At 40.1% G+C, this 17,177-nt stretch overlaps 1 protein-coding gene and 1 pseudogene across 1 annotated transcript; both read left to right on the top strand.

Annotated features, from left to right (window-relative positions):
* The first annotated feature begins 8,434 nt into the window (after nt 1-8,434).
* Nucleotides 8,435-9,279, top strand: LOC115754699 (annotated as a pseudogene).
* A 2,447-nt stretch (nt 9,280-11,726) lies between these two features.
* On the top strand, nt 11,727-12,566 carry LOC115754698 (dirigent protein-like). The gene has a single exon (XM_030693815.2). It carries the CDS (start codon nt 11,774-11,776, stop codon nt 12,332-12,334), a length of 561 nt encoding a protein of 186 aa, XP_030549675.1. The 5' UTR covers nt 11,727-11,773; the 3' UTR covers nt 12,335-12,566.
* The last annotated feature ends 4,611 nt before the right edge of the window (nt 12,567-17,177 follow it).

The raw sequence follows: 17,177 nt of genomic DNA, 5'->3' as shown, positions 1-17,177 counted from the left end.
TCTCGCTTCGGTGTACTTCATTTCTGAAGCGGTGAATTTCTTGCTCAGATAATAAATGGCTCGTTCTTTTCCATCCTCCTGCCTCTCTTGTGCTAACATAGCACCCAAAGACTCACTAAGGATTGTGAGGTAGAGGATTAAAGGTTGCCCCGGTGTTGGAGGAATAAGCACGGGTGGACTCATGAGATCTTGCTTCAGTTTCCCAAAAGCTTCTTCACATTCGCTATCCCATTGGATTAGCGCATTCTTCTTTAACAGCTTGAGGAATGGCTTAGCGGTTTCTGATAACCGAGAGATGAATCGAGCAATATAGTTTAGCCTGCCCATCGGACTTCGAACTTCTTTAACCGTCGTCGGCGGCTTAAGCTCACGAATAGCCTTGACTTTAGAAGGGTCGACTTCAATACCCTTATTGCTTACCACGAATCCGAGCGGCTTGCCCGAGCTGGTCCCAAAGACACACTTGGCGGGGTTGAGGCGTAACTTGTACTTTCGGAGTCTATCGAACAATTTCTTGAGCGTTTCGACATGATCTTCTCCATGCCTTGTTTTTGCTATCATGTCATCAACGTAAACCTCAATCTCATTATGCATCATGTCGTGGAAAAGGGCAACCATGGCTCGTTGGTAAGTAGCTCCAGCATTTCTGAGACCGAACGGCATCACCCGGTAATGAAACATTCCCCATGGTGTGGTGAAAGTGGTTTTCAACTTGTCATTGACATTCATCGAGATCTGATTGTACCCGGAGAAACCATCCATGAATGAAAACAATTCAAATCCTGCAAGATTGTCAACAAGTACGTCGATATGCGGGAGGGGAAAATCATCTTTAGGACTGGCCTTATTCAAATCTCGATAATCGACACGGACCCGAATACGCCCATCCTTCTTCATGACTGGGACTATATTGGCAACCCAATCGAATATATTCGTAGTCTCCAGGAATCCGACGTCAAGCGGCTTCATGACTTCCTCTTTGATCTTCCGGACCAATTCTGGTCCGGTCCTCCTTGACTTTTGCACTACTGGCTTAGCCGAAGGATCGATTGGCAAACAATGTTCGACAATAGAACGGTCAAGACCGGGCATATCCGCATAGGACCAAGCGAAAATGTCCCGGTAATCCTTCAAGAGCTTAATCAAGCGCTCGAGTCATCTCTTTGGAAAGGTTTGGCCCGATCTTAACTTCTTTAGGGTTTTACGCATCGCCTAGGTTGACCGAGACGGTTTGTTCACCGGGTCAAGGGCTTGATCTCCTCATGTCGTTCGAAATCCCGACGAATTTCCTCATAATCTGGACCGCACTCATCTAGGTCGTATACTTCTGAATCCACTAGATTTCCCTCCTCATGTATCCCCCTGAAACATAAAGTAACAAAATCAGAAAAACAAACAAGGTTTAATTACGGTGTTTTTTTTTTTTTTTTTTTTTTTTGAACTTTATTTATTTATTTTTTGTTATTATTATTTTTTTTTCAAAACCGTGGGACATGAATTCTTGAAGAAGCCCAACCCTCGGTTCTCACCATGATGACAAACTTGTTGGTCGTTGGTTATCGTCATCGGGTTGGTTTGGGATACTTCAACAAGATTCGAAAAATAGTGCAATTTTATTGATATGAAATTACATCTTCTAGGAAAAAATTCAAGAGTGCAACACGTAATAGAAATCCCAATGTGACTCAAAACCTAAAGGAAACGAGAAAAGGTCCCACGCAGGGATTGCATAAACATAAAGATGTTACTCGAATCTAAACCCTCCAGTGGATCATCACATATGGCATTGACGAATGATTTAGAAGGTTTAGGCGCCGGGTAAGGTTCCTCTTTTTGCGCTCCGTCTTCGGATATAGCAGCAATGGTTACATCATCAAAACAACCGGCGATATCGAAGACTCCTTCATCCTTACTAGCACCAACCTGTCTGATTCCCAGCCCGAATACAAGATTAACTTTACCAGAATGATCCGGCAAAGGATTATTCCGGACATTTGGCTGTTTGTTGCCTTGGAATGAGAATGCCTTAGAATCAAGAAGATCTTGAATCCGATGCTTCAACACGAAACAGCTGTCGGTGTCATGTCCAGGCTCCCCACAGTGGTAATCACATTTCTTTGATGGATCATATTTTGGCGAGCTCGTGTTACCGGATCGTAGAGGCTCGGAAGTCGTTAAACCTCTCTTACGTAGAACCGTGAGTACCTGTGACGGGGTTCCTGGTAGAGGAGTAAACCGCCGAGGGGGCCGTTGATTCCCTCTTTGTCGTTGTGCGCCGAAATTAGCCTCCTGCTGATTAGGAATCTGCACAACCGGCGTCCGGGTCATGGGTTTCGGGCTGTAGGTCATGTTAACCTGTGGAGCCGGTTCCTTATCTTTCCTTACCGCAAACCTCTTAGTCGTCGTGGTGACATCATCGTACCAACCTTTCTTCATACCGTTCTCGATTTCTTCAGCCATTGCGATGAGATGGCTGAATGACGTAGCGAAGGATCCCAGAAGTCGGGTTTTCATAATTCGCGGCAGAGTGGAAACAAACAACTTCATGAGCTCCCTTTCCGGAGGGGACCGGTTTCACTGAGATGCCACATTCCTCCACCTGGTGGCATACTGCTTGATTGTTTCTCCTTTCTTCATCTCAAGCTGTTCAAGATCTTCTCTGGTGGTGAGCACGTCCAAGTTAAAGCTGAAATGTTTGATGAAAGCATTAGCTGCTTTCTCCCAATCATCCATCCGATAGATCTCGTAGTCCGTATACCACCTCATGGCAGCTTCTTTTAAACTAGCCTGGAAAGTCTGGACCATTAGGGGGCCGTTGGTCGCGTGCTTATTCATTCTTGCCCGGTACATCCGGACGTGTTGAACCGGGTTAGAAGTCCCATCATACTTCTCGAAGTCGGGCATTTTGAACTTCTCCGGCACCGTGACCTTTGAAAAGACAGACAAGTCAATCACTGGGTATGTTGTGAGTCCCCTCGACCTCTCGGATCCTCTGTTCCATTTGGGCCAACCGCTTGGCCGTATCACCATTCAACCCGGGGGCCACGGGGCTGGCATGGGGGATTGGGACTACGGGCGGCGTGCTCGAGCTCACGCCCGTGAAGATCACGTCTTCTAGCGGCATTGTCTGATAGGGAGCAGTTTCCAGGGCTTTACCGGAGTTGTCCATAGGAGGAATTGGAGCAGGAATGGTTAGCGGCGGGCTGGTGGTGGATGATTGAAGTTTGGCAGCGAAGGCAGCCATCATTTCTTCCATCTTTCGGGACATCATCCCTTCGAAGCGCTCGGTCAAGGAGCCAAGTTTCTCGTCTAGGGCAGCACCGACGGTGGCGTTGATGTCGGCCATCTTCCTTGCGACCGATCGAGTAATATGTGGAGGATCCGTGATAAATTACCTGTACGTAGTAACAAACGCAAAATGAGTACAGAGAGCAAGAATATCGAGCCGGTCCATGGCATCCCTCTAGACTCAAACGAACAAAGTGATTATAGCCAAAGGATTGAAACATGTAATTTTCAGTTTATCCGCTTTTAAAAAAAAATCCGTATTAATTCACACGTTGACTGAAATTCGTCCAAATTTTACGAGCTTGTAGTTGAGAAGATGGTGAACAACTTTCATGTTGGCCAATCGGACTAGAAATGAGCGGATCAAATCAGTTTAATGTGTCTTTCCGAAAAATCGCATTCAGAAAACTGTTATAACCGCAGGTAGTTGAAAAAACGAAAGGCCATCTTAAATTATGAATTTAATTCTGAAATTTTGTAGGATATTAGTTGAAACATAGGTCTACAACTTTCATGTTTGGCACTTACTCAAAACTCGATCGTAGAATTTAGTAAAAATCTCACAACAAGAACAAGCCAAATCAGAATGGAGGACAACCGATGAAATTGTAAAAGCTACGGAAGCAAAGTGCGAAATTGGAAATAAGACAACGATACTCCTAAACCATGGACCAGCTCAAAATAAAAACGAGATAATAGGATAAAAGAGACAAGAAATTACCGTTCATATGAAGAAAATGTCAATCACAAAGACATGCGCATGAATTGTGAGTTTAAATCTTATTCTATCTATCCAAAAGGCTTTTGCAAAGTGAAATGATGAACGAAGCGACATGTCGCAGCCTCGCGCGCAATCATCATGACTAGTCGCAGCCTCGCGTACAATAGTCATGACTAGTCGGGTTCAATCACTTCGGCTTTGTTCGGTCGACAAGGGCAATTCTCATGCATCGTAGCCTCACGTGCATAAGAACGACCCTTGAGCCATTTTTTGAAAAAAATTTCGGGATCCGGATGGGATAACCTTTAGCGAAGCCTTACCGCCAAGGTTAAAGGACCATCTAAATACCATCTTAAAACTATTAGTGTGACCCAGGTTCGGTCACGGGTTGTGTGCAGTGTAGTGCAAAGACGATAAATCATGCACAACAATTAAAGGCAAACACCGCTTCAATGATTCAAAAGTTAAATCACAATTCCAATTCACCAAGCCCCGCAAAACAAATGGTTAGCCAATCACTCCTCCCCTTATAACTCCCAATCTGCAAAAACATTTAACACCTAAGAATGAGAATTCAACCAAAGTTTGCCAAATCAAGTGATTCCTTTTTCATGAAATTATTTGGCCTAAGTCCTCTTAAATTCCCCAGTGGAGTCGCCAAGTTGTCGCGACCTAAAAAATAAACAAGTTAATTTTCGGGCTAATGGATTATCAGATTAATTAATTAACTAACCTAACTCGGACTCTCCCAAGTCCATACCAAATCGCAACTTAAGGTTCAAATAATTAACATACAATGTGTTTTGAATTTGGAGTCGCCACTAATCATTTTCGGTAGGTTGATTAGAAACCTAAATAAAATAGCGGGAGAAGACTATCTTATTTCCGCGAACCGGAGATTTTGAATTCGGGGGATTTGGTTACGCTAGATTACTCTAACGCCCTTTCGGTACCATTTTCATGAAAAAAATTTGATTTGGCAATTTTGATGGATTTTACTTGAAATTCAAAGATGCAATTTTTTTGATTTTTTTCTTCTTTTTTATGGGGATGTAAAACATTGAACTTTGTACAATATACACCATGGGTGATTTAGAAAGAAAGAAAACGCAGCCAATCACGAGTATTTACAAAATTAAATTAACATGTAATAATGCTAAAATTTGGAACACGTGGCATGTCTAAAATAAACAAACAAATATTCAAACCAAACGATTACATTTTTGTAGATCGAGATGGAAAGGGTTACCTTCTATTACACAAAATCTTACTCACGTACACGTTATGGCTTCCTTCAAGATCTCGGAATTGGAAGAACGTGGCTATCGTCGAAAAAAGGCAAGTAGTGGCGTTGTTGGATGGCGAGAGGCGAAGTACGTGCCGGGACTCGTCGAAGATGATGCTCGACTAAAACTCTTTTCTTCACTCTCAAATTTTCTCTTACGATTTTTCTCAAAAACTCTCTTTTTTCCTCTCTAAAGAATTTCTCTCACAAATTCTCTCAATACTCTTCCACTCTAAAACTCTCTCAATTCTCTTTTCCTCTCCCCCTCAATTCTCAAGAACTCTCCCCCTTTTATAGCCAAATTTCTCCATCATCTTCCCTTCTTCATCATCTTCTCTTCATCACCTTCCCTTCATTATCTTCCCTTCATCATCTTCCCTTCATCATCTTCCCTTCATTATCTTCTCTTCATCACCTTCCCTTCATTATCTTCCCTTCTTCATCTTCTCTTCATCACCTTCCCTTCATCATCTTCTCTTCATCACCTTCCCTTCATTATCTTCTCTTGGTATTTGCAATGCAGTCCCTGAAGTTTCAAGTATTTGCAATACAGTCCCCGAAGTTTTAAGTATTTGCAATATAGTCCCTGAAGTTTCAAATCTTCTCGGTGTATTTTTCCATCCCATGCCTAGTCTAGACGCATGCTAAATTAAGTGTTCTGCTTGCCCAATTATATGCCAATGCAATGTACGCTAAAAATAAATATGTGAGATGATTTTTATTTAGAACTAAAATTAGTTCTAATTTTTATGCAAAAAATAGATTAGTCAAAATTTAGGCGTCAACAGGTCCCGAAGACTTTCTATAATGCGTGGTTCGGTTTCGGTTTGGCGTTCAAGTCAACGGAGCACAAAGGCACGCTGAACATAATGGGCACGGTCATTGTTAATCGGATGTGTTCACTATCACGGTCAGTTGACTCAGTTGAGCCCAATCACATGCAAAAGCTAAGCCTATCAATGGTTTTTTTTTTTTTTGGGTCCAAGACTATCAATGGTTTGTGTGGACTAGTTGTGTACATTATTGCTCCATCCGGATGATATGACACTGGTATTTTATACGATCGGGTCGGAGATCGAGCCGGATTCATCAGCATATGCGAACCGAATTAAACCGACAAAAAGAATTGACCGAAAAAAAAAAAATCAGACTTGAACCGGCCGGTCCAATTTTTGTTAAATTAATGTCTTGAATTCGAACATAGATAGAATATATTTGAAGATAATATATATATATCTTGAAGGCCACGTGAAATCACGTGAAGATTTCTTTTCTGTTGGAGAAAATTATTCCGGATTTGGCATAGAAAATCTCTCTTTGGGCCCCGTATATTGGACGTGTCTTACCTGTCTTGCTATTGGACAGTCAACAAAGGAGTTTATCCTTTGACCTCTTCTGTCTGCACATTAAAGAAGGAAATGTACATTGTGGGGCAAAAAGAGAAGAAGCCGCGAACAGAAGACTCCGTAGCAGAAGCCGCCAGACGAAGAAGGAAGAAAATAAGACAAGTATCGATTTCCCTGCAAGTTTTCTGAGTGAATTCTCTATAAGAAATTTTGAGATATTACTTATGAATTTGCTCTGTACTTAATTTAAGTATGGAAAATACTCGAGCGTTTGAGCGATTGTAACTCTATAATTCTCTGATTATAATGGATTATTTGTTGATGGCTCTCCCGATAGACGTAGGTGCTGACATTCGGATCGAACCACGTAAATCTCTAGTGTCCTGTGTTCCTTGTTTATTTCTCTAGTAATTTCGTATTAACTTATTTGCAAGATCCGTTAGCATTTCCTAGTTATTATCTCAACAAATTTGATTTGCAAAGCATACATGTCAACCCTAGAAACGTATATGATGTTGTGGAATGAGCATGGGCGAGAATGTGGAAAAGGGGATGAAGAAGAAAGAACGAACGAAATGGTGGGCCTACGGCGGCGTCTTAAAATGTCAGAAACCAGCTGCTTTGCAGAGCTACAACACCCTTCTTTGCAGTAGTTTCTCGAATATCGCCGAGAAAACTGCAACCAACCATGAAAGAGGTGGCAGATGTCATTGTAGAGAGACATTGCAGGGGTTGTCTTACCAATGCCTGAAATGCCGGAGATGACAATCATCCGCACGTCGTTAGAGTCGGTGTCCAACTTTCTTCTCAGCTCAGCCAAGCAGTCTTTATCACCGACTAATTTGTCGGTGTTGCAGACGAACCCGCTCAAGGGCTTCAACTTCAACTCCGCCAAAGGCTGAATTGGCAAACCTAACTCCACCACTGTTTCACCAGAAACCGATTGACCAGAGAAATTTCCGAACCGGGGGGGTGCGTTGGAATTCTTCAACACGTGCATAAAGACATTTTGTCTAAGTTCGTGTCCTCAAGCATGAACCCGGAGTAGATGCTTTTGGATGCTCGTGTCACGTGCATGTTGGTTTTGGTCATCCATCCATATATCTGCCTTCCTACGCTGGTCTTGTTTGACAAGTGAAGCAGAAGCATTGCCACTTGACTACTAACCCTAGTAAAATTGGTAAAAATGTTAGGAAAACTGTCCAAAAAGTCCTAACACTATCGTTTACGGCGGTCGACATCTCTGACGGTTGAGATGTGTGGACTCTCTGTTTTAAAACATGATATTTTGAATTCGAGGTTTAGAGATCGATTTCACTCTCTTTTTTCCTTTGAATTTCCTTGTCTTCTCTAAACGGTTTGAGCGGAGAAGATCGGAGTTACGTGGATCTAGTACTGCCTTTGCAACATTTGTCATTAGTGAGTATGACTAACTGTGCAAGTAGTTGGTAGAGTTGTCGTTACACCTTAGGAAATTGAATGAATTAGCATCGCAGTTGAACTTTGCCATTTATAGATCTGACTTCACTGTTCCACCATAATGGACAGTAGAAGAGTACCACGCAAGAATTCCTATATATACATAGGAACTCAAGATTTAATACATCTCCATCGAATATTAATTATCAGATATGAAAATGCTTCCCTAATAGTACTGTTAGTTATTTTTTACCATAGATCCACACACCATCACCGCGTGTTTTGCATAAAGTACTCATTAATCAGAACATCGTGGAATCAGAAATATTGACAGATCTGTCATATTATCAGCCAGGCGGCTTCCTGTCAAATATCGGATCCACAATTTAGACGAAATGGGGTCAAAGAAATATCTTCTTTTTCCCTTTCTCATGTTCCTTTATCTTTCTTCAACTTTCCCTAGCAAGAAGACTAAACATCACGAACCATGCAAATCCCTAGTCCTCTACTTCCACGACATCATCTACAACGACAACAACTCTACCAATGCCACGTCGGCGATTGTCACGGCCCCACAGGGCTCCAACCTGACCGTCCTAGCCGGCAGCTTCCACATCGGGAACATCGCGGCCTTTGACGACCCGATCACTCTTGACAACAACCTCCACCCAAAACCCGGTCGGTCGGGCTCAAGGGCTTTACATGTATGACACTAAGGACACTTTCACGGCTTGGCTAGGGTTCTCGTTTGTGCTCAACACGACGGACTATGAGGGAAGTATAAATTTCATCGGAGTAGATGCTATAATGGTGAAGGAAAGGGGCATATCTCTGGTGGGTGGGACGGGGGATTTCTTCATGCACAGCGGGATCGCTGCTATCATGACCGATGCTTTTGAAGGCGAAGTTTTTTTCCGGCTTCGCGTTGATATTGAGTCTTACGAGTGCTGGTGAAGTTAAGTAGAAGAACGTGATTCGGTTGAAATGAATGTTGGGTTATTGATCATAGTCGGTGCGAGCCTTGATCAAATAAATTTGTTTTTTGAAGGGTAAGGGTCACATGCTTTTTATATCCTGCTGAGCATCTTGTTCCTTTAAGTTTTCATTGCTTAAAGCTCGTTCCAACTCTGAACCGGCGCATTGTTTCGGTTGGCCCAAAACAAGATTAGATAAATTAACCACCACCATAGTTTAGTAAATATGGAGCTATCATCACATAATTTGGGTTAAAAGTTTAGTTAGGTAGGCTTTAAAGGTTCGAGTGAACTCACATATTCCAAATTTGCATCTAGCTGGTCTCTTTTGGGAAAAGTATTCAAAAAGTCCTAAACCTTTTGCATTAATGCTAATTCAGTCATAAACTTTTAAATTGTGCCAATTTAGTCCTAAACGTTTTGCATTGATACCAATTCAGTCCTAAACTTTTCAATTATGGCAATTCAGTCCTAAAACCTTTTGCATTTGTTCTAATTAAGTCATGAACCTTTCAATTATATTAATTTAGTCATTAACCTTTTGTATTTGTGTCAATTGAATCCATACTGGCCAATTTTGGCTGAAAATCCCCGATGTGGATGCCGATCATCCTACATGCAACAACCAGTGTTGAAGTGGATATTTTTTCAAATTTTTTTTATTTTTCAATAATTTTTTTAGTTTTTTTTTATTTTTTTGGCGCCCTTGGCTAATGCCGGCGATGTTCACTAGCCTTATGTCCCAAAACAAAAACAAAGTAATGAAACAAAAAGAAAAAACCAAAAAAGTAATTAAAAATAGCAAAATATCTTAAAAAAAAGGCCCACGTCAGCATCGACGAGAACCACGTAGGACTATTGACATTCATGTCGGCGATTTCTAGCCAAACTTGGCTGAATGGACACAATTGAAAGATTTTGGACTGAATTGCGACCAATGCAAAATGTCTAGGACTTTTTGGAAACTTTCCCGTTCTCTTTTAGTTCAATTTTCACGGAAAATCAAGCATATTGTATATATCACTCAAACCGAAAATTCGAATTTTCGAGACCCGATATTTAACCCGTGATAAGCGAGTGTTTGGTTATTGTTCAAGATATGGTAAAGCTGGATACAAAAGGGATATATCGGGATAAAAATTCCATGGAAATTACCAAAAGAGTCATAAATCTATTACGATTGTGCCAATTCAGTCTTGAATGAGTCAAAAATTCCACGGAGGAGATCCATGGCCAAATCTAGAGCGACAATCTTCGTCACCATACTCACGCACCTTTGTCAAATGAGTAGTCGCACCTTCATCCACTGCACCTTCATCCGCTAGGCCTCGACCTCGGTGTTAACCGCAAGGATAAGGGTGGAAACCAGATTGGTAGTTGCCAAAGATTGCAGGCCGGCAATAAAGATGGAGGGACTAGTGGTTGTTGAAGATTTTGTAATTATGTCAATTCAATCCATTTGACCAGCTCGTCTTGACATGATACCGTTGACGATGACGTGGCAAATTTTTAATTATATTTTAATTTTTTAAATTATATTTTTAACAATTTTTTTGTCTTTTTTTTTTCTTTTCATTTTTTTGGGTTGACAAGAAGTCGTCGGCCGCCGATCCCTAGGCAAGGGCCTGCGAGCCCTCACCTAGCGGCCGACGAGAGCTCGCAGGACCTCACCCGGGGACCGACGACCAAAAACGAATAGAAGAAAAAAAGACAGAAAGAAAAATTGTGAAAGTTAGCATCAATCGGCCAAATGGACTGAATTGACACAATTACAAAAGATTCGATATTGAATTGGCATAATAACAATAGAATTAGAATTTTTTTGGTAATTTTTTCAAATTTTAAATTATATGCTGTGCTCCCACCTTCCGGTTAAAATCTTGGTTTCCAGACCAGCAAATTACCTGCAGCGTAATCTGCGCGGGAGCAGATCTTACTAAAAGGTCCATGCATCCATCTAAAAGGTTTGTTGTCCGAGTAATCATTGCAACGATGTTGATCATGAAATTACCAACTTTTTGCGACGGCAGGTAAATCTCCAATAGCTACATTCCCTATTATGTCACTAAGTGCCAAATCATCCAAAGCAAAGTGCTATAATTAAGATGCTAACTGCAGAAACCCTAAAACTTGGTTAAGTTATCTCCATGATTAGGTACCAATCGCGGGGTCTATCCCCATCATTCGGTTGGAGATTAGCTTGAAGGTGAAATGCGGTGCAGAAGGACAAAATTGCACGTAAACCCAAAGTAACATGGACGAGAATTCTGGGATTCAACCATAAAGTGTGATTGATTCATTTCACTTAACTAATCTCTGGGCTTAGGACTAAGACCACATGAATGAGACCCGTGAACAACAAGGCCGAACTTACACTTCAAGGTCTTGCCATATTTGTTCGGTTAGGGTTTACTTTCCTAAGCTCTTTTTTCCTCGTCCTCTCTCAATCATTATTGCCTTATCTCGACCTCCTCTAAGCTCATGTGCCTCCAATCGCAACAATAGCCGTGGAAATGAAGCGATTCAATTGGAGACAGTTGTGCATAGAAAAAGAAAAAGAAAAGCACTTTCCATTAGAGCACCAAACTCCTCGTCCGGCAAGAAGGATGACGTATGAGCCAAGCTTTTCGAGACGTTAGCCACTTAGGTCCCCTATATAATGTGCCCCACGATCCCCATATGTGCTCAAGGGCCTAGGTCTTTGGCAAAAAGACTTTCTACCGATCGATTGTGGTCGAAAATGGGTGCGAGATCAATCGTCGCGATCCTCTTTCTGTTCCTAGCCTTCCGTTCAGGCGTCGACGCGGCAAGCAAGCGGATCCGTGACCGCCACCCATGCAAGCGGCTCGTGTTCTTCTTCCACGACATTCTCTATGAGGGGAACAATGCGAAGAACGCGACCTCGGCCATCGTGGGCTCCCCGGACTGGGCGAACCGGACGATTTTGGCTGGGCAGAGCCATTTCGGCGATTTGGTCGTGTTCGACGACCCCATCACTCTGGACAATAATTTGCACTCGAAGCCTGTTGGGCGTGCCCAAGGGTTCTACATCTATGACAAGAAGGATGTCTTCACGGCTTGGCTTGGCTTTTCCTTTGTGTTTAATTCCACCCAGCACAAGGGCAGCTTGAACTTTGCTGGGGCTGACCCTCTGATGAACAAGACTAGGGACATCTCGGTAATCGGCGGCACCGGCGACTTCTTCATGGCCCGTGGCGTGGCCACTCTGATGACAGACTTGTTCGAGGGGGACGTTTACTTCCGGCTTCGCGTCGATATCAAGTTGTACGAATGTTGGTAGCGGAATGATTGATGCGCCGACCTTGTCAAGATCCAAGGGAAGGCAACGTGCACAATTGAAGCGGAAGAGGAGACAAGTAACGACATTTTCAAATAAAGTTCTCCAAATTTATGTTCCCTTTTGATGAAGTTTTTCTAGTGATATGTTAGCTGTTTGTATTTGTATTTTTTTTCTCATTGGTATGCTAGTTATTTGTGAGCTGGTCCCACAGCATCATATGGCTTTGGTCCAAGTTTCAGCTTTTAGGGTTTCATCGTTCCTTTTTGCAGTTGTGAGTTGACAGAGTGATTATTGCTTTACCAGGAGGACTTCCTCGCTATTAGTTGATCCAATAATCCGCTCTCTGTATCATAAGAGCTCGCATATCTCTATGACTTGTTCTAATAAACTATGCTAAACTCCTTCATTTTTATCAAGGAAAAGCCTCGACTTTTCAAATTTAGATCGATATGTGACCTCATTAAAATCGCAGACAAAAGATGCCAACATCGACACCGACACCGACACCGACACCGTGGCACCACCAGCACCCTTTTAGGGTTTTTTTCTCTCAGCCGCCACCCCAAGCCTCCTCCATTGCAGTTTGTCCTTGAGGGAGACTTTCTCTATCTCTCTCCTTCTTTCCTCTTCCATCTTCCTGTTTATATCCTTACCTATTTTCCTTTTTCTCTACGTCTTCAAGAATTTTCAAGACTTCTTCGTTGATTTTGTGGACGTCGTTCGAGCACTCCACAAGTCTCCGAAACTCCACTCCGCAAGTCTCTGAAACTCCTCTCTCACTGCGTTCGACAGTGAGTTATATTTTAGACAGCTAAATTTATCCAACTCGGCACTCTCATCATCCAACACCAAAATGGAGATGGCATCAATTTTCTAGATAGATTTCTCTACTTAAGTTACCAATAGAATTTGTACGGCCACTTTTGTTTGAGTTAATTTCCAATTTTTTTTAATTTGATTATTTATTTGCCAACGGCTCGCTATCTTTTGCCAAAAAAAGCTTGTCTTATCTTTTATCAGCTTGCACTTACCTTTATTATCAGCGCCTTAAATTCATCATCTATTATATGAAAATTACTAGCTTTTCATTTGAGTGACTTACAAAATTTTTTCCCAATTAAGTGACCCATAATGTATTAAAAAGACAAAAAATAAATATGGGTAATTAACTCAAATGAAAGTTGGTAGGCAACTAGTCGATTACTTAATTGGAGAAAAGCTGGTAAGTTACTTCAATTAGAATTTTCACATAGGTGTTCATAAATATAATGTGTAGTGAAGAAATGTAAATAAAACATAAAAAAAAAATGCGTCTCTTTTATTTAGGCTCTGTTTGTTTCACGATAAACGAATGATTTATAAAATATTTTTCTAAAAATGATCTCTCGTATCTCTTGAAATAATTCTTCAATGGAAAATATTTTCGTCATCGCTAATAATTTATATCTAAATATTCACGCGGATGATGAAAATACTTTTCGATCAAAACATCAGATTTTGCCATACCAAAATGATTTGCTATGTAATTTGAGGTCGAAAATTACTTAACTTATTGTAACTACATATTTTCGAGGTGACCTCAAGCTCGCACATGGCCACTGCCGGCCAGTCACGGAGAAGGGAGAAAGGAAAAGAAAAAGAAATAAAAAATATTTAAAAATTAGATTTTTTTTTTCTTAGAATGAGATAAATTCATGAAATTTAAATCATTTTTCAAATGAGATCCAAACACCAGTAAATTTTTTTTTCGGCCACATATCACCAAACATAGGGAAATTAATCATCTTTCTGAAAAAAAAATGATTTTTCGAAAAGTATTTTTATTTTTCATGGAGTTTTACCCATGTTCAGTAATATTAAGTCAGTTTGATCGGACTCGAGAGACTTGGGCTCTGGCCCACAATGCTTGGACCAAAAGCCCATTCAGTTCCGCAACTTCCCATTTCGGCCCACCACTTCAATGTTGGAAAAGGGATGGAGTCACGGTGTCGACACTTTCGAGACATCCACTGTGTCTACCTCGAAATCGATGCTGATCGCCCGCCTGACGTCACGCGATGCTCCAAATCTAAGGATGGCCTCCCTTCCATTTCATGGGATGCTTCCGAGAAATCTCGTGGCTAACGTCGACCATCTTAAAATAAAATATAAAAAACTTATTTCATTTTGCTTTACAAAAAATAAATAATACAATAGGTGACAACATTACTAAAAAAAAGTCTAAACCTAATGTAATCATGTTAATTCAATCCTAAACTTTTCTCTTTAAATTCGGTCATAAACTTTTACAATTATGCTAATTCAGTCCATTTGACCGGCCGACGCCGACGCCAAAAAAAAAAGGGACAGAAAAATGAATTATTGAAAAGATAAAAAAAAATAATTAGAATTTTTGAAAAAAAATTAAGATATTTTTAAAAAATTTGCCACGTCAACGCCACCCGGCCAAATGAGATGAATTGGCACAAGAAAAGTTTATGATTGAATTGACACAATCGCAATAGATTTATGATTTTTTTTGGGCAATTCTTCATTCAATAGGTTGGTGCTTCATCGACAATAATTTACGTCTAAACATTTTCGTGAATGCTGAAAATATTTTTCATTTGCCCATTTTTGTAAAGGATATAAAAAAAAAAAAACCGCTTTTTGAGAGAATATTTTTCAAAAATATTTCTTTTGATTGGTTGCTCGTATAGTGCCGACCTTTCTGACTAGGCCTAGAAGATGAGTTCAAGCCACGTTTGTCTCACGTGTACAGATTTCACCCGGAATATGTACCAGAATATTCCCCGTGCGATGCATAGGATGTCTTTGCCTCCACACAAAAGCAAATCTATACGATGTCGTCTTACATCTTGTTTTGATTTAAAAAAAAAAAGAAAATCTTGGAATTGGAAGTTCCTCTATTATGTGTTTTTCAACTTGAGGTCCAAACTTTATGAAGTTCTTAATTGAACACAATTACGAGTAAATTAGACAATTTAAATGCTATAAACCTCCCAAGATCAAGCACAAGCCAAACTTCCTTAAAAATGAAAAAATGTTTTCCGAATTTTTTCGAATAAAAAAGGTTTTCCTTTCTGATTTTTTTTACTTTTAAATTATCTTTTCGAATTTTAAGTATTTTTAATTTTAATTATCTTTTTTCTTCTTTTATTTTTCTTTCTTTGCCGACCGCGCCCAAAGCAGCTTGCCCGGTCGGCCTCGGGCGAGCTCGACGACGACGAGGGTTGACTTCGCCAGATCCGGCTAGCTCTTCGAATTTGCCGAGGTAGAGCCTTGGGCAAACGGCAAAGGAAGAAAAATAAAATAAAATAGTAAAAACAAAATAAAAAAATATATCAAAATTTTAAAATTTTGGTAATTTTTCCTAGAAAAAATCAATTCCTTGCCAAACGATGAAAATCGTTTTCCACTTGATTTTTAAATCTCAATCAAATATCGAAAAAAAAATTGTCATTTCCTGAAAAATGATTTTCCGGAAAATATTTTTCGTGAAACAAATGAAAGCTCCATCTAAACTAAAAATGAATTTTTGCAATATGTGTTGGAGTAAAAAGTTTGGATTAGAAATGGTAAGAGTATAAACAAGTAAACTAAGGAAGACAAAGAAATATAATCAGAACTTTGCAGAATCCTCAAGAGGTGAATTAACCATACTGTTAAATTCATCCGACATATCAATTTTCTTCTAATAAATGGAAGAATGGTGGCAATTTGTTAAGTAAAAAGTAAGAATAAAAGTAATAAATCCGAATGAAAAAAGGTTAAAACCATGAAAGTTCAGCCAAGAAGCCATCTCGCCATTTTACTATTCATACTACATTCATGCTAATATATATAGCACGACTTTAATTTTTGTGTTGGAAGCAAAATTTGTAAGGCTTTTGCGTTCCGAATGGGGGAAAAGTAGGACGTGCCTTCTTCATTTTAACACATGGGGCTTCGTTGCATAAGGATTAAATGCGAGGGATTAAAATTGATGATACGATTTGTCGTGAAGTCTAGATATGGTATTTCGATTTATAAATCATGAATGCGATGATTAACTTCTTGGGAGATTTCTATAGACGGGATTCACCACATGTGCAAAAATTGATTAGGAGCCAACAAAATCAATCGTAATCTTAAGTCGATTAGAATATTTCAGTCCGAAGGACGAATGTCCGAGCTAATCTTGCAAGCATAGGCAGTCGCCAAGTGGCGCAATTACTTGTCAAATGAAAAAAAAATTGATCGTGTAATAATCTGACGGTTCTCGTGAACTTGGTCGTCTAATCAGTGCAGGTTCTTGGCATTTGCTGCTGCTGGTGCTACGAGTACGACGTTTCACAATAAGTCCAGGTTCAACGAAAATTCAAAGTCAGCTCTCTTTGACGGGACTCGATTGTTATTAGCAAAAAAAAAAAAAAAACGTCTCTGCTTCCCAATTACAAAATTGCCATACAAGTCGTTTACTATCGAGCAAATTTCCTAGAAAATTCCCGACTTTAGGCCAAATCCCAATTTTATTACAAAAATTTGTTATCCAAAAAAGACCTCAATCTTTCGTTGCAGTCTGAAATTCGCTTGTGCATCTAAAAATCGCCAATAATTTTTTCCCAAGATTATCAATATCGGGACGCCATCGTGATTCCACACAAAGATGAGGGTATTGATAAAGACACATATTTTGATAATAACTAGGGGGGATTACCAAAAAAATTCATAAATCTATTATAATTGTATCAATTCGGTCCTAAACTTTTTTTTCCAATTCAGTCCTAAACCTTTTGAATATATTCTAATTCAGTCTATTTGATATGCCAACATGGAAATTTTTTAATAATTTTTTATTATT

The sequence above is a fragment of the Rhodamnia argentea genome, chromosome 3 (genome assembly GCF_020921035.1).
Source record: "Rhodamnia argentea isolate NSW1041297 chromosome 3, ASM2092103v1, whole genome shotgun sequence".
Lineage (NCBI taxonomy): Eukaryota > Viridiplantae > Streptophyta > Magnoliopsida > Myrtales > Myrtaceae > Rhodamnia > Rhodamnia argentea.
The sequence above is the reverse complement of the archived record's forward strand: the minus strand, read 5'-3'. Positions and strand labels throughout refer to the sequence as shown.

What these genes read in the sequence shown, in the direction of transcription:
- LOC115754698 (XM_030693815.2), top strand. Translation starts at nt 11,774, where the DNA reads ATGGGTGCGAGATCAATCGTCGCGATCCTCTTTCTGTTCCTAGCCTTC.